This window comes from Balaenoptera borealis (assembly GCF_965194805.1).
Source record: "Balaenoptera borealis genome assembly, chromosome: 8".
Classification (NCBI taxonomy): Eukaryota; Metazoa; Chordata; class Mammalia; order Artiodactyla; family Balaenopteridae; genus Balaenoptera; species Balaenoptera borealis.
In genome coordinates, this window is record NC_138865.1 from 110,502,019 (window position 1) to 110,525,676 (window position 23,658).

The 23,658-nt window shown below is 36.5% G+C and overlaps 1 protein-coding gene across 4 annotated transcripts in view; it reads right to left on the reverse strand.

Moving 5' to 3' along the window:
* RC3H2 (ring finger and CCCH-type domains 2) overlaps positions 1 to 23,658 on the reverse strand; it is a 51,022-nt gene that overhangs the window by 20,534 nt on the left and 6,830 nt on the right. For all 4 annotated transcript variants that reach the window (XM_082403244.1, XM_082403243.1, XM_082403242.1 and 1 more), the window contains exons 2-9: positions 22,527 to 22,824; positions 20,147 to 20,264; positions 17,178 to 17,411; positions 10,224 to 10,399; positions 4,145 to 4,345; positions 3,546 to 3,678; positions 3,315 to 3,433; positions 1,929 to 2,041 (exon numbers count right to left, since the gene is read on the reverse strand). In XM_082403244.1, the coding sequence (XP_082259370.1) occupies positions 1,929 to 2,041; positions 3,315 to 3,433; positions 3,546 to 3,678; positions 4,145 to 4,345; positions 10,224 to 10,399; positions 17,178 to 17,411; positions 20,147 to 20,264; positions 22,527 to 22,757 (1,325 nt within the window). In that variant the 5' untranslated portion in view covers positions 22,758 to 22,824. The remainder of the gene's footprint in view (positions 1 to 1,928; positions 2,042 to 3,314; positions 3,434 to 3,545; positions 3,679 to 4,144; positions 4,346 to 10,223; positions 10,400 to 17,177; positions 17,412 to 20,146; positions 20,265 to 22,526; positions 22,825 to 23,658) is intronic.

Sequence of the window (23,658 nt, forward strand, 5' to 3'; positions counted from 1 at the left end):
CTATTTTAACTAAAAAGCTCTACTTCAGGTATGGACAAGCTCAAAATATCTCGAGTCTAAAAAATCATCTTGATGTAAAACTCTGTATACATCATATAGAACTGCCTAGACTAGATGCAAACAGCACCCTTTTTTTCTTAAGACTCCTGTAGCCTCTCCGGGATCTTCCAGTCTGGGAGAGGCAGGGGGATAGTAAAAAGGGAAGCATGTTTCTGCTCTTCTTTTTAATGCACACACATTTATCTTCTATCACACTGCTGTTGATGTAGAGCTCATTATGTGCAGGGCCCAGTGCTAGCCACTGAAAAGAGGAGACAATAATAAACAAGATGGATATAGTCCATGGACCTTACACTTCAGTAAGGCAGACAAACATTCAATAAATAGATCAGGGGTCAGCAAACTATCACCTATGGGTCAAAGTTGCTTGTTTTTGTAAATAAAGTTTAAAGCCATGCCCATTTTATGCATTGTCTATGGTGGCTTTTTTGCTACAGTGGCAGAGTAGAGTGGTTGACAGAGATCAATGAATGGTTCACCAAGGTGAAAACATTCACTATCTGCATCTCTACAGAAAAGTTTGTCAACCCCCAAGACAGACCCCATAAGTTAATTATAATTTTGATAAGCAGGAAAAAGAGGAACCTGGTTTAGTATGAAATACTGGGGGGATGCCCCTGAAAAAGAAAGGATGAGCTAGGCACAGGGAAAGCTCCAAAGGCAAGGCTAGAAGGAACCGCATTATATAAAAGACTTAAGGTGGGAAGGAGCATGGCACTGACAAACGGTCAGCGTGGCTTGAGTATACAATAAAATTAGGGAGCGTTGTGAGATGAGATAAAAAAGGTAGGCACAAACTAGATGACGCAGAGTCTTGTGGGCCACAGAGTAGATTTTGTATGTTTATCCACAGGGATGCCCAAGTCTCAATACCTGCAATGAGCCTTATGTGTAAATTTCTCCCTATTTTGTGGGGAATAAGGGGATTGGGGGTGGGCAACCATAGCTGTAAGATGACTAGTTAGGAGGCAACTATGGATCAAGAAAAGGGGATGACAGCTTAGACTATAAGGACAGAAAGAACAAGGAAGAGTCAAGAAATACATAGGAAGGTGAACTGACAGAACTTGGTGACTAAGACAAGCAGGTGAAAGCTGGCAAAGATGATTCCTATAACATGGCACATATAACTGGCTGGACAGGGTACACCTGGGGATAGCAGATGGAAGATGTATACAAGAGAAGATGTATAAGAGGAGAAAATTAGCTCAAGTTGGGTTTAAAGTGTCTAAAAACAAAAGAGAGATGTCCATTAAGAGTTGATATAAAGACCAGTTATTCAGTAGAAAGGCTGGAATCAATTTTTGGTGAGATCTCAATGATGAATGTTTTGGTTAAAAAACAAAATAACAAAAACTTGGACAACACATATTACAGCTTATATCCATTTACTTTTATGTCTGGGGTAAATGGACATAGAAAAAGGGGTTACCCATAGGACAAGAGAAAGGGAAAAGAAGACAGAAAAAAGAATGTTAAAAAGACCAAAAACCATAAAAAGAAAATGTATCTGCTTTACCATTTTACCTGGGACTCAGCTGTTACCTTCAATGGAACCTGAGCAAGTAAGAGTGAACATAAGAATACTTTCATTCTGCACAGGTGTTTAGCAGAAACATGGATTCCAGATATACAATGGTCTAAAATATGACACCTGAATAAGGTTCTAAATCACTTATTATGTTAACCATGCTGCCAGAAGCAACAAGGTGTGGTTTCAAAAGAAAAGGTTATTTTTCAATCTAAAGACTTCCACAATGCAAACTTGATTGCATCTTTGAAACTCATCACAAACTTTAAGACTCTATATAACACTTTCATAATGACCAAAAATTAATCCCAAATAAAAGAGAGTTCTCCTAACTTACTTTTCAAGCTCTTCCTGAGAATGGGCAAAAGTACAATTTGTTCCTCGTGGACACCCTCCTTGCTGTCGCAAATCTCGGCACATGCTAGTCTTATATTTGCTGTTTGGCTGAGGCTACGAAAAGAAAATCAATGTTTGGAAAAGTGAAGATTCCAGTTGTCACTCACTCTTGGGACTCCAGAATTTTATGATTACACCTTTAATTCTTTTTCATGTTAGATAAGTAATTCTTGTGCTGACACAACTACCACTGCATTGTTTCCTGTTATGAGTTATGTGGCATAACCCTGAGTTGGCATTTTAGATATTCCTTCTGAGGATTATCTGGAACTGGTTCAAATGTTATGTTACTTATTTGTCAGGCAACAAAATGCCCACGAAAATAAAAGATTTTCTCATCAATTCATTGCTATCTTAAAATTATGATACCCAAATCAAGCAACCAATTTCAAAAAGCATTAAAAAAGCCATAAGCTTTGTCCATTTAAATGTTCTCAGGAAAAGGGAGAATACAACTTACCCCAGAAGTTAAAAATTAAGAAATGCTAATTTATTTGTCAATTTGAGAGTACAACTTTCTTCTAAGGCTTGGAGCTAAGTTCATACAAATAATGAGGCAAAATATAAAAACATCATCCTAACTGCTATAATTTGCATCAAAATCTAAGATGTCATTGTTATTTCTGTGACCTTAATAAATATGAAACATTCATCTTTCAGTTAATATTTGAACATTATAATGTCTTCTAATAGAATAAGGACAGAAGAGTGGAAAGATCACTTTGGAGTAGATTTGATACCAGTTCTGTCACTTACTGCCACCATGACCTTACATATGTTATTTAACCTTTTTAAACTTCAGCTTGGGAACAGCAATTATCTTGCAGGTGGCTGTGATGATTAGAAATAATATATGTAAAATACTGAACATAGGGACTGGCTCAGTGATTTAATAAATGGACGTTATTACTAGAATGAAGGATTTTACCTTAAATAACTCCTTCAAAAGCACACTGAAAGTATTTATTTACTTCCACACATATACAAACATGAATTCATTGGTATGACAGCAAAGAAGAAAAAAGTGACAATTTCCCCACATTAGAAGAAAATTAGACAAAATATTTGGAAGGAATCAGGTCTATAGAGTTGGTCAAAAAAACCTGCAGTAAACTCATATTCAAGATACGCCTCAAACTGCTGCTGTACTATGAATTATTTATCAGGTGCACTAAAACGTGGGTTTCTCTCAAAAGAAGAGAGACAATAAAAACTTATATGAGAGTGGAGTCACATAAGGAGTCCATTAACCAAACAGCTTGTTAAGATGTTCAGGATGCTCTGTTAAAAATTTAAGAGCAGTCAGAAGTGCAATAAATGTGCTTACCTGAGGTGTCTCATGGCCTTTTCTACTATAATTTTGTATGAAGTCCACAAGGCCATGAACCACTGTTTTAACAGCTACCATTGCATTTTCTAGCTGCTCCCAAGTTGGTGAAACAGCATCTGTATAGTCCACCAAGGGGATGGGATGAGGAAAAGAACTTGTTAGCAGTAAGTCTCTTGTGTTATTTACCTCAAAAGTAGAAAAAGTATAAGCAATTATTTTCTCACATACCTGGATTAGGGTCTATGTTTGCAAGAAGCTCTAAATGAGGCCTCAGTCTATTTAAGTTAGCTGGGTCACCTGTTCGTTGCAAAACAATTGTCAATTCCTGAACACTCTTTGCAAATGATTCTGGAGACTGCAGCTAACACAAAAAGAAAACAGAACGGTTTTTACTCTGGGTTTTATGACGTGTCTATATTCAAATGTTTTCATTCAGTCAACACACTGAATAGGTTTTCAAGTGTCTTCAGATTCCATAGTAGGAGTATCAATGATGAATTAAATTTTCACCTCAGAATCTGCCCTATGAAATTCATCATTAGACACTTAGAAAACTTATTTATTAGCTATCTGGTGTCAGAATATAGATGAATGACAGACTTGGTAAGTCAGGCTGCTTTTATGCTAACATCCTGTATTTGCTTCCCTGTTGCCCCCCTTAGTTTATTTTAAAAGTTAGAAAATAATAAAAAAGAAAGATATTTATAAGAGTCTTATATGTAAAAACAGGAATCTCCAATTGGTTGTCTCTTTACTCCCTTCTGAAGATTCAAATACTCTTCAATGTAGCAGAAAGATATAAAATCAGCGTCTCTAATTTCACAAACCTTATCAATGATAGACTGCATGTGTGATTTATGCGCCAAGTCACCATATAGAAGTGAAGACCACTGCTCAGGTGAAATACGGAGTCCTGCTTCCATAGCAATGTGAACAATTTGGGCATCATGTTCTCTGCGTAAAGCCTCATAACTCCGAAATTCCTCCTTTAGCTGCATCAGGGAAGAGTCTTCATCCCTTTTGGTAACCTAAAAAATAGAAAGGAGAGAAAAACCCATCAGAATTTCTCTGCTCTTCCTCCTTCCCCAAACAACTTTTTCTTTTTTTTAGATGGGGGAGGTACCTATAGCCTATCAGATATTACATGAAGAAGGTACAAAGAAAATAATGTCCTTACCACAAATCCTTTTCAGAACAAAGCAGAACTTACAAAACCTAATACATAATTCTGCCTTCCTTCAATGAGCTCAGCAGGTGGTAGGGAAGAAACTTGTAAATAGAAAATTATAGTAGAAGTGCTATTGTTAAGACTCTATGGCAACATAAAGGAAAGGCAATTAAATCTGACAGGTGGGGGAGGGAAGGGTGAGTATCAGGGAAGGCTTCCCCCAGCGGAAGGCTACATGAACTGAGTCTTGAAGAATGAATAGGAGTTCCCCAGGCAAAGAAGGGTGAGGAAGAGAATTCTAAAAAGAGTAGCAAGTGGTAAACAGAAACATGAAAGAGCAGAGCACATAGAATTAAAGGCTAAGATGCAGGCTGGAGAAGAATCACAGAGGGCCTTGTATACTATGGTGAGAAATTTGGGGACAGGCACAATTTGTTTCATTGCACTTAATTTATTGTGCTTCACTAATAGGCAGTGCGTCTTTTACAAACTGAAGGTCTGTGGCAACTCTGTGTCAAGCAAGTCTATTGGTGCCATTTTTCCAACAGCATTTACTCACTTCATGTCTCTGTGTTACATTTTGGTTAATTTTTGCAATATTTCAAACTTCATTATTATTACATTTGTTATGGTGATCTGTGATCAATGATATTTTATGTTACTATTGTTGTTCTGGGGCGCCATGAACCACACCCATAAAAGATGGTGAACTTAACTGATAAATGTGTGTTCTGACTGCTCTATCAACCGGTGTTCCCCTGCCTCTTTCCCTCTCCTCAGGTCTCCCTATTCCCTGAGACACAACAATATTGAAAGTAGGCCAGTTAATAGCCCCACAATGGGCTTCAAGCGAAAGGAAGAGTCAAATCTCTCACTTTAAATCAAAAGCTAGAAATGATTAAGCTTAGTGAGGAAGGCATGTTGAAAACCAAGACAGGCTGAAACCTAGGCCTCTTGTGCCAAGAGCTAGCCAAGTGGTGAATGCAAAGGAGAAGTTCTTAAAGGAAATTAAAAGCACTACTCCAGTGAACACACAAATGATAAGAAAGCAAAAGAGCCTTATTGCTGATATGGAGAAAGTTTTATTGGTTTGGATAGAAGATCAAACCAGCCACAACATTCCATTAAGCCAAAGCCTAATCCACAGCAAGGCCCTAACTCTCCTTAATTCTCTGAAGGCTGAGAGACGTGAGGAAACTGCAGAAGAAAAGTTTGAAGCTAGCAGAGGTTGGTTCATGAGGTTTAAGGAAAGAAGCCGTCTCTATAACATAAAATTACAAGATGAAGCAAGCCGGAAGTGCTAACGTAGAAACTGCAGCAAGTTATACAGAAGATCTAGCTAAGATAATTAATGAAAGAGGCTACACTAAAGCACAGATTTTTCAATGTAAATGAAACAGTCCTGCATTGGAAGAAGACGCTATCTAGGACTTTCATAGCTGGAGAGGAGAAGTCAGTGCCTGTCTTCAAAGCTTCAAAGCTTCTCCTGTTGGGAGCTAATGCAGCTGGTGACATTAAATTGAAGCCAATCTTCATTTACCTTTCCAAAAATCCTAGCTAGGGCCCTTAAGAACTACGCTAAATCTACTCTGCCTGTACTCTAGAAATGGAACAACAAAGCCCAAATGACAGCACATCTGTTTACAATATGGTTTACTAGATATTTTAAGCCCACTGATGAGACCTACTGCTTAGAAAAAAAGATTCCTTTCAAAATATTACTGCTCGTTGACAATGCACCTGGTCACTCAAGCGCTCCAATGGAGATATACAATGAGATTAATGTTGTTTTCATGCCTGCTAACACAACATCCATTCTGCAGCCCATGGATCAAGGAGTAATTCTGACTTTCAAGTCTTATTAGTTAAGAGATACATTTTGTAAGGCTAGAGCTGCCATAGATAGTAATTCCTTTGATGGATCTGGGCAAAGTAAACTGAAAACCGGTTAGAAAGGATTCACCATTCTAGATGCCACTAAGAACCTTCGTGATTCACAGAAAGAGATTAAAATATCAACATTAACAGGAGTTTGGAGGAAGTTGATTCCAGCCCTCATGGATGACTTTGAAGGGTTCATGACTTCAGTGGAGGAAGTAACTGCAGATGTGGTGGAAACAGCAAGAGAACGAGAATTGAAGTGGAGCCTAAATATGTAACTGAATTGCTGCAATCTCATGATAAACCTTTAATGGATGAGGAGTTGCTTCTTATGCATGAGCAAAGAAAATGGTTTCTTGAGATGGAATCTACTCCTGGTGAAGATGCTGTGAAGATTGTTGAAATGATAACAAAAGATTTAGAATATTACATAAATTTAGTTGATAAAGCAGCAGCGAGGTTTGAGAGGACTGACTCCGATTTTCAAAGAAGTTTTGCTGTGGGTAAAATGCTATCAAACAGCATTGCATGCTACAGAGAAATCATTTGTGAAAGGAAGAGTCAATCAGTGGGGCAAACTTCATTGTTGTCTTATTTTAAGAAATTGCCATAAACACCCCAACCTTCAGCAACCACCACCCTGATCAGTCAGCAGCCATCAACACTGAGGCAAGACTCTCCACCAACAAAAAGACTACGACTTGCTGAAGACTCAGATGATGGTTAGCATTTTTTAGCAATAAAGTATTTTTTAATTAAAGTACATACATTTTTGGCATCATGATATTGCACACAATAGACTACAGTATAGTGTAAACATAACTTTTGTATATACTGGGAAGCCAAAAAATTTATGACTCGCTTTATTGCTATATTCGCCTTATTGCAGTGGTATGGAACAAAACCTGCAATATCTGAGGTATGACTATATTATCCTGTAGGGAATGGGAAACCACTGAGGACTTTTAAGTATAAGAGGGACATGATGGTTAGGCAAACATTAGTGCTATGGGTGATGATTAAGAAATTAAGAAATTTTCTGCCACCACAAAAATTATTAGGGTATTTTTATAGCTTTAATCTATACTTAAGTGATAAAAAACATAAATTCAAAAGGTAGTTTCACATGTCCTAGTAACTGTCTAATTATCTAAACATGCAGGTATGTGGCTAGATAATTTCCACAATAAATGATACACACTTATTCCTGAACCATTAGAACTTGCTAATGGCCACAATGAAATCTGATACCTGATTAGAATTTACAATACCTAGGCCTAGTACAGGCTCCGAAACTTAGATTGAACAAATAGTTCAAACTATTCAAATTGATGATTTTCTCATCAGGAAATGAAAATCTCCTTAAGACCACCTCACTGGGAGACTTGACTGCTGTTGTTGGCACATGAGACAGCAGTAATATGACCTCAAGAACATGAAGGTGGGGAAATCAAGTTATCATCCGAGAGTTAACTTAATAGTATCAGTTCACAATTCTCTTTGAGAATATATAAATACATTATAAAAAAGTATGGGACACCCAAAATTCTAATCAGCACAGTCTTACGCATAATTTAAGAAAGAGCAGAGTATAACTTAGAAATCACAAAATAACCTACTTAAAGAAACACTGAGGAGGGACTTCCCTGGTGGCGCAGTGGGTAAGACTCCACGCTCCCAATGCAAGGGACCCAGGTTCAATCCCTGGTCAGGGAACTAGATCCCACACGCATGCCACAACTAAGAGTTCTCATGCCGCAACTAAGGAGCCCACATGCTGCAACTAAGGAGCCCGCCTGATGCAACTAAGACCTGGTACAACCAAATAAATAAATAAATATTAAAAAAAAAAAAAAAGAAACACTGAGGAAACAAAAGGAGGAATTATTAATCCAAAACAGAAAACGAAACCCAAAAAACCAGAGGATGGTAACATTCATCCAACCACCAAGGTACAGGGTGCCTCTTGGGCAGCATGAACATCTATCCACCTGAGTTGTAAGATGTATATAGGTGGCTAACAGAGCCTGGCCCTATTAAAGTTCTATAAACATGCATCAAAATCACCTATGACGCTTCGAAAACTACAATTTCAGGTAATCAGAATCCCTGGTTTCAAGGACCGCATAATTAACAAGTATATATGAATGCTCAAGTCTCACTGGTATATTTTGGTATCAGATTTACCAAATCAAAATATCTAGGGATGGGACCCACAAATGTATACTCCTCAAAACTGCAGAGGTGATTCTGATGTGTATCTTCAGTTTAGAATCACTGCATTAAACAAGAGAATCATTAACTCCCCTTGTTCTGATTCCATGCTAAGCAAGCAAAGGTTTGATACTCTTCTACAGGAAAATAGCTATGACATGAGAATTAAAGTCATTTAGAAGTTGCACTTCTCATTACAAATTTATAAGATTGATAATGTGTAGTATGTGACCTCGGTTGTGGTGATTCTGTTCCTGAGGAACTCCCAAAATTCAGGTCTCTAAGGCTATAATCAAGGAAAAGACCTTCAACAATGGTGAGTTTATTAGAGTAAATGCCCCTGGAGAGAGGCCTTTGGCAACTGTCAGCATGATATCCTTTTATTCATGTAAACACTGCTTTTAACATTTTAAACTACAGGGCAGTAGTACAAGATGAAATGGGAGCATGAAATTGAAATCTTTCTATTCAAATGTCAGATATTAGGAGCAGCTGTAGATGTATGACAATCATAAACCACAAATCTGTATGATACCATTGAGGAAAAGAAACAACATTAAGTCAACAATACGCAGTGTGAGAACCAAGCCAGTCACTTCAGGATGATAAATGATTTCTGTAATTTGCCTGCTTAGCCAAAAACATTATGTTTGAGGAACCAGAGACTCATTTCAATTGCTGCCCTAAGGACACAATCAAGCACTGTAACTATCAGGCAGATAGTGTCCAACCCTCATTTGTGCACATAAGTGAACTCATTTGAACATATTTCCATCATCAATTAACCTGTTATCTCAAACTAAGCAGTGTGCCAAGAAAACCTCCTTTCTGCCTGTACTGTTTTCACTCTTGGACTATAAAACCAGCAAAATAGCTTAAATAAACTTTGGCTTCAAATTCAGATGTTTTACTTTATAGAAGTACTTTACAGATGTTTTGCTTTATAGAAGCCAATGGGTCTTTCTATTTCCAAGTCCTTGGGCCCTTCTCAAGTCCCCACCAGTAACCTATTTTCTTGTACCATGCAGAAACGTCAAGGATTCAGCCTACTTTCCACGTCTCTCAGTAACTGTCATCACCCATAAACCTATTCAACAATGAAACTACATTTCTAAATAACTTAAGGGTTCATCCCTAGCCTCTCTGCCAAAAACCCCACCGTCTAAATGCAGAGTGGGGCAGTATCCTCAACTTTTCACTCTCTTGTCATCCATAAGACAACATATGGGCCATCTTCAGATTAAAGGCTTTAATCTAATCACCACAGAGAAAGAGATAAAAATAATAGGGAAGTTAAAACATTACCTACTGTTATGAAGTTTTCAGTATGCTTCCTGACTCCCTTTTAAGATGGTAAACATTAATGAAGTAGGCTTCTTTAGTTCACTTTTATTATTCCAAGAGCCAAGTTTACCAAACTATTTCCTCACAGTGTTACTGACACCTTCACGTATGTGTTCCTACACCTACACACAGTAGTATCACACATATGCAGTATCACAGATGCAATAAATGCAGAAGGCAAAGTTTCCTTTTAACTCTTGTAAGCATTCTGTATTTCTGGGTCCTCTAGACCAGGCAACACCCATTCCAGGTATCTCACACCCAGGTATGTAATGTTTAGATGGTTGCTTGCTACTGACCTTAAAACAAGAAGCTCGATACAGTAGTTGCACAACATGACCAATACTTGTTTTTGATGCCTGAGGAAATCTTGGTTCTAGTCTTTGCACAACAAAAAGTACCAGAACTTTCCTTGAGAGAGCAGAACCATCTTCTAATGCCAGCAACACCAGCTTCAAGGCCTCTTCTTGCATAGCTAGAAGTAAAGAACATGAGTTCATGATAAATGAGGAGACCTGCAGATCATGCCTGTCACACTACTTTGGGTATTAGTTTATGGTGGTTCATTATCTGCAGTCTGTAAATACTTAGCAGAAAAACAGGCTATCACACGTGCGCAAATACAGTTTACTTAAAAAGAAATCAAGCAAAAGAAAACATGTGTCCTACTAAACAACCAAATAGAACACAAGTCAACAGAACTTAAAAAAAATATATCTTCTGTAGGTATTTAATAGTCAACTAGATAATGATAATGTTAAAGTGAAAAAAAAGCCCCCATTTTTAAAACTCACAGAGCTACTATGACAATTAAATAACATGTAGAGAACACATAGAAGTCTTAAGATAAATGGTAAGTTTTTAATGCATGAGACTGTTGCTTTGCCTGTCAGAATTATTTTGTATATAATTTAAAAGTGATATTAGCCCCTGGATGCAATACCTAAAGAAGGCATCAATTTATGTTGTTTTCCAGCCAGGGAGGTAGAGTATAATCTGAATCTAATCATGAAGGAGCATCAGAAAAACCCAAATTAAGCAATATTCTATAAAATAACTGCCTGTATTCTTCACAAATACCAACATTAGACAAAGAAAGGCTGAGGAATGGTACTATGTTACAGAAGACTAAAAAGAGACATGACAAATAAATACAATACGTGATCTTAGACTCGATCATAAAATGAAAGAAAATAAATGCCATAAAAGGCACTTTTGGGGCTTCCCTGGTGGCGCAGTGGTTGAGAATCTGCCTGCCAATGCAGGGGACACGGGTTCGCGCCCTGGTCTGGGAAGATCCCACATGCCGCGGAGCCACTGGGCCCGTGAGCCACAACTACTGAGCCTGCGCGTCTGGAGCCTGTGCTCCGCAACAAGAGAGGCCGCGATAGTGAGAGGCCCGCGCACCGCGATGAAGAATGGCCCCCACTTGCCGCAACTGGAGAAAGCCCTCACACAGAAACAAAGACCCAACACAGCCATAAATAAATAAATTAATTAATTAAAAAAAAAAAAAGGCACTTTTGGAAAAACCAACAAAACTGGAGTATGAACTATATATAGACTGCAGCATTTTACAAATGTTAAGTTTTCTGAATTTGATGAATGTACTGTTTTTACGTAGGACACATACTTAAGTGCAAGGGGTAAAGGGGCATGAAATATGCAACCTACTCTCAATGGCTCAGAAGAGAGAAAGAGTGAATTATACTACAAATATAGCAAAATATTAAAAACTAGTGAATATGGATAAAGAGTATATAGGAATTCTCTGCATTATTCTTGTAACTCTTTGGTAAATTTGAACTTATTTAGAATTAAAAAGTTAAAAATACATTTACTCTCAATGAAAACAATGGAACTGAAAGATCATCTAGAATCTAGATTAAAAATCAAACCCCTCTTTCCCCAGGTAAGACATCGAGGCCCAGAAAAGTTAAGTGACTAGGCCAAGTTTCACAACTAGTTAGCAACAAAATTATAATTAGAACCAAGGACTTTTTAAAAGTTGAGGTAAAATTTACGTAACTAAAATTAACCATTTTAAAGTATACAATTCACAATGTTGTGTAACAATCAACTCTATCTAGCTCTAAGACATTTTCATCACCTGAAAGGAACTCTATAGTCGTTAAGCAGTCACACCCTATACCCCTGACCACCACCCCCAATGCCCCCCCACCGCCCACCCCCCCACCCCGTCTCTGGGAATCACTAGCTTGATGTCTGGTTCTATGGACTGATCTTTGTTGATGCTTCATATAAATGGAATCAGAATATTGTGACCTTTTGTCTGTCTTCTTTCACTTAAAATAACATTTTCAAAGTTCATCCACATTGTAGCATGTATCAGTTTCTCAATCCTTCGAATGGCTGAATAATATTCTATTCATAAATATACCACATTTTGTTCATCCATTCATCAGGATTGATGGACATCCAGATTGCTTCTACCTTTTTTTTTTTTTTTAATTTATATTTATTTATTTTTATTTTTGGCTGTGTTGGGTCTTTGTTTCTGTGCGAGGACTTTCTCTAGTTGCGGCAAGTGGGGACCACTCTTCATCGCGGTGCACGGGCCTCTCACTATCGCGGCCTCTCGTGTTGCGGAGCACAGGCTCCAGACGCGCAGGCTCAGTAGTTGTGGCTCACAGGCCCCAGCTGCTCCGCGGCACGTGGGATCTTCCCAGACGAGGGCTCGAACCCATGTCCCCTGCATTAGCAGGCAGACTCTCAACCACTGCGCCACCAGGGAAGCCCTGCTTCTACCTTTTGACTATTGTGCATAATGCTGCTATAAACATTCGAGTACAAGTATTAGTTTGAATACCTGTTTTCAGTTCCTTTGGGTATACACCTAGAGTGGAACTGCTGGGTCATACGGTAATTCTACATTTAACTTTTTGAGGAACCGCCAAATTGTTTTTCCATGGAGGCTGCATCATTTTACATTCCCAAGTTCTCTAACATCCTTGCCAACACTTTTTATTTTCCACTTTTTAAATTATGGCCAACTAGTGGGTATGGTATCTCATTGTGATTCTGATTTGCATTTCCTTAATGACCAATGACACTAAGCATCTTTTCATGTACTTCTTGGCCATCTATGTATCTTCCATGGAGGAATGTTTATTTAAGCCCTTGGCCCATTTTTAAATTGTGTTGTTTATCTTTTTGTTGTCGAGTTACAGAACAAAGGATATTTGATACGTAGTCTAGTGCTTCTTAGGTAAGGTAAATAAACATGAGGGAATATCTACAGGTAAGCATTCTTAAATTATATATAAATATGGATTTTAAAAATTATTTTTCAATTTAACTTTGTATTATGGAAAATTTTAAACATATACAAAAGTAGGGATAACATGTACCCATAATACAGCGGCTGACACTAAGGTTTCATCTACTCATTACCCACTTTTCTAGTTTGTTTTGGCTGGAGTGGTTTGAAGTAAATCCAAGATAACATAGTACTTCATCCTTAAATAATTCATTATGTATTTCTAACACGTAAGAACTTTAAATTAACATAACACCATTATCATATCTAAAAAGAGTAATATATTTCCTTAATATCATCTAATACCCAGTTCAGGTTGAATTTTCTCCCACTGTCTCAAAATTTCTTCTTATAGTTGGTTTCTTTGAGTAAGTATCCAAATAAAGTCCATATATTGCTTTTGGTTTGTATGTCTTCAAGCTTAAAAAAAAAAACCTATACTAGTTCTCCCCCACTCTCCCACCCACCCATTTAGAAAATAATTTGTTGCAGAAACAATCATTTTTCTAAACAATACCCCACATTCTCCATTTGGCTAACTTTGTATTTGTGATGTTCCTTTATCCTCCTTACTTCATGTAAACTAGAGACTTGATTAGATTCAGAATGAGTTTTTAGCTTTTGGGTTTTTTTTGGGGGGGGGCAAGCATACACCTTATTCTATGTATCACATCAGGAGATACTTAAGACCTAGATGTCTCACTTTTAGTAATGTTAAGATTGATCAGTGGGTTCGGGCCTTTTTCATTTATTAACCTTTCATCTACTGGTTTTAACAGCCAATAATAATTCTTGCCTAGACCCATTAATTCATTTTATGTGATTTTTCTAACCTTAACATTGTTTTTCTAAATTTATTAGCTGGAATTTTGCTAAAAGAGAAACCTACCCTCAAAACCCTGAGAAACTGTCCTTGAAAGCAATTTGTAAAGGAAAGTCAGAAAAAACATGCTTTTTTTCCATTCCTTTTCCAATTTTTAGCATAATGTGTTGGTGCTCTAGCAACTGCCAAAGATAACCAATTTATTTTTTCTGTACTATCATTACAAGATCATGGATTTTTACACATTTTATGTGTTTCAATCCATTATAGTCATTATTCATTTGGAGGTTCACATTGTCCCACTTTTGTCCAGTGGGAGCCTTTTCAAATTCTGTCCTTTTGACAAGATTCTGATGGTCTTTAATAGCTTTTTTGCTTTCTAGCACAAGACTTCCCAGGTTCATCTTGTACTTTTCTACCCTAGAACTGGGATAAGAAATTTATTAAAAGAGCCCTGCTTCTTTTTAGTAGGAAATGGTATTTATTAAAGGCCACAATTTGGGTGCTATGGCTATTCATTGCTTCCAAGCCTTTTAAGTAGACAGAGCTAGGAAACAGTCATTTTCTAGAAAAAGAAAAGTAAATGAGTCTGTACTTATATTGCCAATTCAAATTTAAGAACGCAGGGTTTTTACATAAATTCTTTGATTTCATACTTGTATCTCTCTTTTTTTAAATGCCAAAAACCTTGGTTCCTGATGGCATTAACATAATTACTTACTTGCTTTATCCTACTATGTGTCTGTATAATAGTTTCAAAATAACAATACCAATAGAATTATAAACAATATGACTAATGAATACAATTTAGGATTTATTATATATCACACTAGGAATATAAAAATCAAAAACACTGTGTTCTAAAGTCACCTGAAATAGTTCATTCCTGATGAATATGCTACCAACTTATGAATGTTTTAGCTTTTCATTCTTAGGCGTTTTTTTGTTTTATTCATTTTATTTAAATTTTTAAAACTTACATTTACTAAGAATTGTTTTATGATTACATAAAACATTTACATGGGTACAAACTACAAATCAACGTACACTGAGCGAGATCTAGCTTCTGTCTCTATCTGCTTTCTCTTGGTTCTTCCCTACTCTACATGTTCATTATTTTTTAATTTTTCCTACCATTGCTTCCTTTGGAAAATACAAACAAATAATTAGAGAATGATTGTCTCTCTCTCCCTTCCCTATTTAAAAGTGTGCTTTACTGTAACAGGCACACTATTCTGCACCTTGCTTTTATTTTTTAACTTAATGTATCTAGAAATCACACGCAGCAGAATATATACAGTTTCCTCATTACTTTCAACAGATGCATGGTAGTCCACTGGAAGGATATGTACCAGTTTACTAAGCCAGTCTCCTATTCATAGACATTCAGTTTGCTTCCAGATGTTCACTGTTATAAACAGTGTTTTATAACTTTATGCATTCTGCATTTTTTGCTATATTTATGGGACAGATTCCTAGAAATAGCACTTTTGGGCCAAAGGGTAGCTGCAGAGGTGATTTTGCTAGATATTGACAAATCCCTCTCTTCAAAGTTTGCACCACTTTGCATTCCCACTATTACTGGATGAAAGCACCTGTTTTCCCACAGCCTTGACAAGAGACAAAAGTTGTTAGACTTTTGAATTCTGCCAATCTGATAGGTGAGAAATGGTATTTCACTATAATTTTAATGTATATTTCTCTTAATATGAGAAATACTGAGCACATTTTTATATGTTTGAGGACCATTTACATTACTTTTTCCCTTGAGTTGTCTGTTTGCATCTTTAGTCAATTTTTTAATTGGGTGGTTGGTATTTTTCTTCTGAGTTTTTACAAGTACCTTATATATTAGTTACATTAGCCCTCGGTATGTGATATAATATAAATATTTCCCCAAGTTTGTCTTTTTTTTTTTTTTTTTTTTTTTACTTATGATGTTTTATTATGATGCAATTAAAAAAATTATATAGCCAAATACCAATCTTTTCTGTTACTGCTTCTGGATGTGGAGCCAAAGAAAACAGTGTTTCCTACTCCTAGGTTATAAAGGAATTCACTCATGTATTTGTTTTTATTACCTATACAATTTATTTTTTAATCGTAAGTATTTCTAACCTACTTGGAATTTATGTAGCTAAGGAGTATAAGAAATACATCCACGGGGACTTCCCTGGTGGCACAGTGGTTAAGAACCCGCCTGCCAATGCAGGGGACACGGGTTCAAGCCCTGGTCCAGAAAGATCCCACATGCCGCAGTGCAACTAAGCCCGTGCACCACAACTACTGAGCCTGTGCTCTAGAGTCTGCGAGCCACAACTACTAAGCCTGTGCACCACAACTGCTGAGGCCCATGTGCCTAGAGCCCGTGCTCCGCAACGAGAAGCCACTGCAATGAGAAGCCCGCGCACCACAACGAAGAGCAGCCCCCACTCGCCGCAACTAGAGAAAACCCACAGGTAGCAACAAAGATGCAATGCAGCCAAGAATAAATAAATAAATAATTAGAAAAATATTTTTTTAAAAAAAGAAATACATCCATGAAAAAAAAAAATTACATCCAATTTTATCTTTTTCCACATGTCTATCCAGTGGTCCCAATGCAACTTAGTAAAAAAGCTTCCTTTGCAAAAATAAATTTCCTAGCCTATAGTTCTAAATCAGAAAGGCAAAACAATAAAGCTTCAAGAAGATAACACAGGAAAGTACTTCATAACCTGGGTAGAGGTAAAGATTTTTTAAACAGAATGTAGATGATGGTAACTATAAAGGAATCATCCCCTGGTGATTCTTATTTTTTCTAATAATTTCTGTTTCCCAATTTTAAAGACAATCATGAACTTTTAATTTCTTTCATAAAAAGGTTTACTTTTCTTTACTTACTACCTGTGTATTATTAGGCCTACTCTCTAACTCACTTTTCTAATTTGTAAAATTGGATCTATGTCACTTTTCTTAAAGAAATGAGAAATTCATTCTAAAACACTATCATACTGTTTATCATATAAATTATGATTAATAAAAAGTAATTTATCTTTAATTATGTCAATATTTGTATGTATAAATCTGAGTATTCTCACCTACTCCTAGAAATTGGCATCCTCTAGCTCTGAAAGCCAGTAAGAAAGGCAAGACAGTGATCTATCTTACCTGGCCCTAGAAACTGGCATCCTCGAGCCCTGACAGCAGCCCATAAGTTGGCAGACAATTGCTGAGGGTTCTGGTGCTGTAATATTAGTTCCGTTACAGTTCTTTCTCCAAGTGAACGGGCTGCTCGTATGGCTCTTACACGACCTTCTTCCTCCACCAGTTGACAGTTTACAAGTGTCACCAGTTTCCTTTGCATTGGACGGCTCAGTGCACTCTGGTTCAAACTAGCTACACCTTTAGGAAAAAAGGAAACTACAGTTTTTTTCAATCAAAAAAGACAAGTCAAATTTCATTATCTATTTAATGAAAATATCTAGTATTTAACTATTAAGCCACAATTCCTAATCAGTCCCCATAAGGTACTTTCATTTTTTAACAATGAATATTTTGTCCATTTATTACTACTCTGTGGTAATTGGAGCCTAATTTTTAGTTACTTCGAATTTTATTTGGGTATCCTATTCTCTAGGCTATGTGCGTCCCACAAAAGAGAGTAATTTGGGTTTATTTAGTCTATTCTTCATCTTCACTAAAACTACTGAAGATAAATTTAGAGCTAAATAAATGAAAAAAATCTAAATGTAATGATTAACAACAGCTCTAGTTTTTTTGTTGTTGTTGTTGTTTTGTATATAAGACATTTAGAACACAGTTTAATGACGAAATCTTAGATCCTATTCCCTTTTCAGATTCAAAGATATTGTTCCAGCAATTCTTCCCTCTCTCCCACATCATCAATTGTTCCCTTTCTACTTGATCATTTGCATCAGCATACAGTAAGAACAAGCATGCTGTTATTTCATACATCTTAAAAAATTAATAAATCTTTTTATTCATCCCTTTTCCCCTACCTGCTCTGCCCCATTTCTTTCCTCCGTTTTGCAGCAAATCCTCTAGAGTTGCCTATATTCACTATCTCCAAATCCTTGCTTCACAATCTTTAAAACCTACTCCAATCAAGTTTTTGCCACTATCTCTTGACCAAAACTGCTCTTCTCATAACAACAATTACCTCCTCTTTGCTAAATCAATGGTCAATTCTCAATCTTTATCTTATCTGACCTCTCAAGAGCACTCAACACAGATCACTCCTAACTCCTTTAGAAACATTCTTTACTTGGCTTCCAGAACACCCCTGTCTCTTAATTTTCTTCCTTCCTTCTTCCTTTCCAGTCTTCTTTGCTGATTTCATCTTTTCTTCTTGACTTCCTAATGTTAAACGGCCTAGGACCCAGTTTTTGTTTTCTTCTCTATCTATACTCACTACTTAGGTGATCTCATCCAGTCTTATTGCTTTAGATACTACCTATATGTCAATGACTCCCAAAATTACAGTTCCTATACCTCATTCCTTAACATATATCCACTGGTTACCTAACAGCATCCAAGTGAAGATTTGACATCTCAAATTCAACATGACCAAAACTGAACTCCTGATCTTCCTATCTAAACCTGATGTCCCTGCAGTATTCCTTGCGTAAGTTGATGGTAACTTCTCTTTCCAGGTGCTCAGGCCCCAAAACTCAGGAGTCATACTTGACCCTGCTCTTTCTTTTATACCCACATCCAATAATTTAGGAAATTCTCTTGATTCTACCTTCAAAGAACATCCAGACTGTCCACTTCTCACTACCTCCACTTCCACTAACCTTGTCCCATCAGCCTATTAACCAATACCCTGGTTCTCCCTTTGTCCTTCTACACTGAATTCTCAACAGAGCAGCTAGTGTGACCCTTTTACCATAAGTCATATCATGTCATTCCTCTGGCTCAAAATCCTAGAGTAACTCCCCAATTTCACTCAGAGTAAAAGCTCAAGTCTTTAAAATGGCCTGTAAGTCTATACATCATCTGGCCTCACCATTTCTTTTCATTATCTCATACTGCTCTCCCCCTCACTCACCCTACTCCAGGTACATTCTCCTGTTTTTGTTCTTTGAAGACACTAGGCATGCCTTGGGGACTTTGTTATTTCTTCTACCTGGAACAGTCTTTTCCCAGGAACCTACATGGTTAACTACCTCACCTCTTTCATCTCAAGTTTGAAAGCTACCATCTTAACAAGGTCTACACTAATCACCTTGTTTAAAATTGCAACCCACCCTTTTCCCCTCACTCTGACATTTCTGATCCATTTAACTATACTGTTTTCTTTCCACAGCAATTATCATTTATAACATACTATATAATTTGTTTTTATTATACTTATTTTTTATTATACTTTCTCCTTTTTCTAAAACATAAATGCTGTAAGGGCAGACATATTTACTAATGTAGTCCAAGTACCAAAACAGTGCCTGGTACTTAGGACATGCTCTTTAAGTATCTGTTCAATGAATGAATGAGGTAGATAGGATAACTTTCTCAAGGAAGTCACCGTGTCCAAAATATCCAACAGTGGAAAGCACAGAGCAGATACAAAATAAATACTTGATTAATTCACTCACTCAACAACTTTTTATTACATCTATGACCTGCTAGCTACTGAGGATGCAGTGATAAACAGAAGAGAATTCCATTTCTGTCTCAGCACTTAACTTACTGAGCTTATATGCCTATCTCCCCAATAGACTGTGGGCTCCATGAAGACCCTAACCTGTAAGTTATGTAAGTTAACTGTAAGTGCTCCATAAAATTTAATAAATGACTGAATGAATACATGAAATTGTCTTAGTAGGATTCATTAAAACTAATATTCTGCTATAGCACCATTAGTTTAATCAGTGAATATAAACATTGTATAAATCTCAATATGTAGTATGTCTGATGAATTCTTAAATTAATAACAATATTGATTATCTCTAGAAAATAGTATAATGTTCTCAATCAAAAAGATTTCCATGATCTCTTTAAGCAAACTCATTTATCAAAACTCAAAATTATTTAATAGGGTATCAACATCAAGTCTTCCAAAATTAATGTATTACCAAGTCCTACTCACCCATAAAAATACTTTTTTATGAACTTACCTTTACCTCCACTTAGTGGTTTTAAGTAGAGTGCCAAATCCTCAACACATTTCTTTGCAACCTCATAGTGTTTGTTCTCACCTAAATTACTTAACTTTACTGATTGATGATCTGGTACCTAAAAAACAAAGAAAAACTGAAGAAATACATTCATCCAGTTCATGCAATTGTTTATTTTATATTTGATAATAATCTTGGTGAGTGTAAACTTCTAATACAGAGACAATCAAAGTAGTTTAAGTAAAATTAAAGCCAAACACCTAGCCAATCTGCTTTCCAAGAACCAAGGATATCATACGTAATAGCATGGGCTGGGTGAATTAATGAGAGGAAAAAAGGAGGAAGTCAATTGTACAATGTATCAATGTTAATCCTTGGAGATGATAACTATGCTATAACTTTGAAAAATGTTAACATTAGGGGAAGCTGCAGAAAGTTAACAGGTTCTCTGTGTACTGTTTTTTGCAATTAAAAAAGTATTTCAAAATAAAAAGTAGGAAAAAAAGGCAAGAACTTTTTTCCCCTTACCACTTGGCACCTGCTTCCTATATAATTTACTTATTATATTTATTGTTTATGGTCTGTCCCCCCCTTGTTCTCAATGAAAGGTCAAAACTTGGGTAAAACCTTGGGCAGCTCTGCAACTTCTACAAATGATTTTGAGTAAATTATTTAACTGCTCCAGGTCATGGTTTCTCTATCTGCAAAATGAAGATGAAAATCCCTATTCCACAGTGCCATTATGAAAATTCAATTTAATTCTACAAATATTTATATTCATGGAGTGCTTACCACGTGCCAAGCAGTTTTAGGAAGTAGGCATCTATCAGTGAGCAAAACAGACAAAATATCTTGCCCTTGTGTAGCTTACATTCTAGTAAAGAGGAAGCAGCCAATAATTTTTTTTAAAAAAATAAATAAATATATAGTATGATAGAAGGTGGTCAGTAAAAATTATACAGCAAGGATAAGGGGGATTTGAGAGTGTTGGAGGGGGATTACAATTTTAATAGGGGTGGTCAGGATAGGCTTCCTTGGGAATCATGACATTTGAATATAGACTTGAAAGAGGAGAGAGAATGAGTATCTTAGGCAAAATAACAGTCACTGAAAAAGCCCTCAGGTGGGAACAAGTTTGGTACGTCTTACAATTGGTTAGGAGGCCAGTGTGGCTTAAGCAGAAAGAGTGAGGACAGAGCAGGAGATAAGGTTGAAGAGGTAATAGAAGTCACATTGTAAAGACCTGCAAGATAATTTAAGGACCAACCGAGAGAACATTTATAAGTGAAAAAACACAATACCTGACCTATAGCAGATGCTAAATGATAGCTAGTATTACTACAAATAATCTACAGTATTTTATTGGATCTAAGATGCCATTGTTTGCAAGAGGCACCATTGTTTTATGCACCATTAAGGAAAAAACTGCCAGTTAATTTATGACACACTATTGATAAATAGATGCATCTTGATTTCAGAGTGTCTAACTGGATTATGAACACTGAAAAGAAATGTGCTTTAAAAGGAAAAAGGAAAACCTCAAATATCAAGACACTAAAGGAATGGAGTATTTTAATTCATTGAATTTTCTAAGAAGTGATTAATCAGAAAAATCCTTACTTTCTTGCTTTAATATGTAGTACATGAGGTACAGAATTTCATCTTCTTCCTCACCTGTAAAATGGGGATCATAACTACCTGAAGAACTATGACAAGAACTAGTAATAATAGATGTGGACTGCTTACTATCATACCTAACACAAAGTAGGCCCTCATTAAATGAAAATTATTATAAATCTAGGGTCTTGCTGATTCAGTAAAATGATAAATAAGACATGCTATTTTTATAGCATATGAGCATAAGCAGAAACTGCAGAATTTGTTACTGACACTCTAGAAATTGGTTTTCTATATACACATCTTATATATGAATATATACCTATATAGACCTATTTTCTCATTTATAATATCATCCTAAAAGTTAAGTGAAGTTTTAAAGAAAACCAAAAAACCTCCACTTAAGGGTTCTAGATGGTTGATTTCTGGCCAAAGCTTTGATTACATTTCTTTTCACGCACCCTAATGACTATTTATGTATGCTTATACAAAAATGTTTCTTATCCACCAAAATCACTTAAAAACATAACTTTTGACCACAGCACTGAATACAAAAAAGTATATAACTATATGCAATTTACAGTTTTGCATAAGGATTTATGACATTATATAAAGAAAATCATTTGTGGAATACAATAATGAAAATCAGGTATATTGAGTATTTTTTATGTCTCAAATATCCCTCAACATACTTTGTACCCCTTAATGAACAAAGTTCTATAATTATTACTTATATCAAACACGTAAAATCCTGAAAGGTTACCTGGGCTCCAACTAACTGGAGAAGTGCGAAGTTGACAGGAAGCACATCAATGTCTGTGTTGATGGCAGTCTGATCAAAAGGACAAGCTTTTCGGTGAAGTTTATTCAAGCAGGTCTTGCAAACAGTGTGTGAACAACCTAAACTGATGGGTTTGTGCACATTCTCATCAAATTCATTATAGCAGATTGGACAGGACAGAAATTCTGTCCATTGAGCTGCCTGCACAGGCATTGTGGAAGCTGGATGCTCGGGTTAGCAGTCTAGCAGATCATTATTTTGCTGGGTAGTGTTTTGTAAGCTGGAAATGGACAAAAGTAAGAATTAACCATATATTCATCATTCACCTTTCAAGAGTTAACTGCTTAAGTCAACCATCACAGCTTCAAAACCTAAAACACTTCTTTTTTTTTTTTTTAATAAATTTATTTATTTATGGCTGTGTTGGGTCTTCATTGCTGCGTGCGGGCTTCTCATTGCGGTGGCTTCTCTTGCTGCGGTGCACGGGCTCTAGGCGTGAGCTCAGTAGTTGTGGCGCACGGGCTTAGTTCCTCTGCAGCATGTGGGATCTTCCTGGACCAGGGATCGAATCCGTGTCCCCTGCATTGGCAGGTGGATTCTCAACCACAGTGCCACCAGGGAGGCCCAAAACCTAAAACAATTCTGAATAATGCTATATGCTTTGAACATCTTTTTCTTTAAATCTATTTGCTGAATTACATTTCTGAAACCTTTTTGTGTAGAAACAATATCCTAAGTGCTCCTTCTGACAACATATTTATATCAGTTGCTCATCAAAGCTTTCATGTATTTTTCTTAATGACCACATCAAATAAACAGATTAACTTTCCACAATTTCATTTTTAGAAAAACAAATTACTTTGGATTGTTAATTAAAAAAAAAAAATTGTTTACCTTGGATATCTACTACCCCCAAGCATAGTAAGGTATGACCTAAGAGTTAGTGAACTCTGGAAATATTGATCCAAACAAAATCACAGTGAGTCAGGAGTGAAGGAACAGCTTTGCCACCTGAATGACCAAGTCAGTCAAGGATAGTTCACCTTGGCAGTTTCACAAAAGAGGAAATCTCTGGTCAGGACTTGATGAGGCTAACTAAGGTACTGAAACAGTA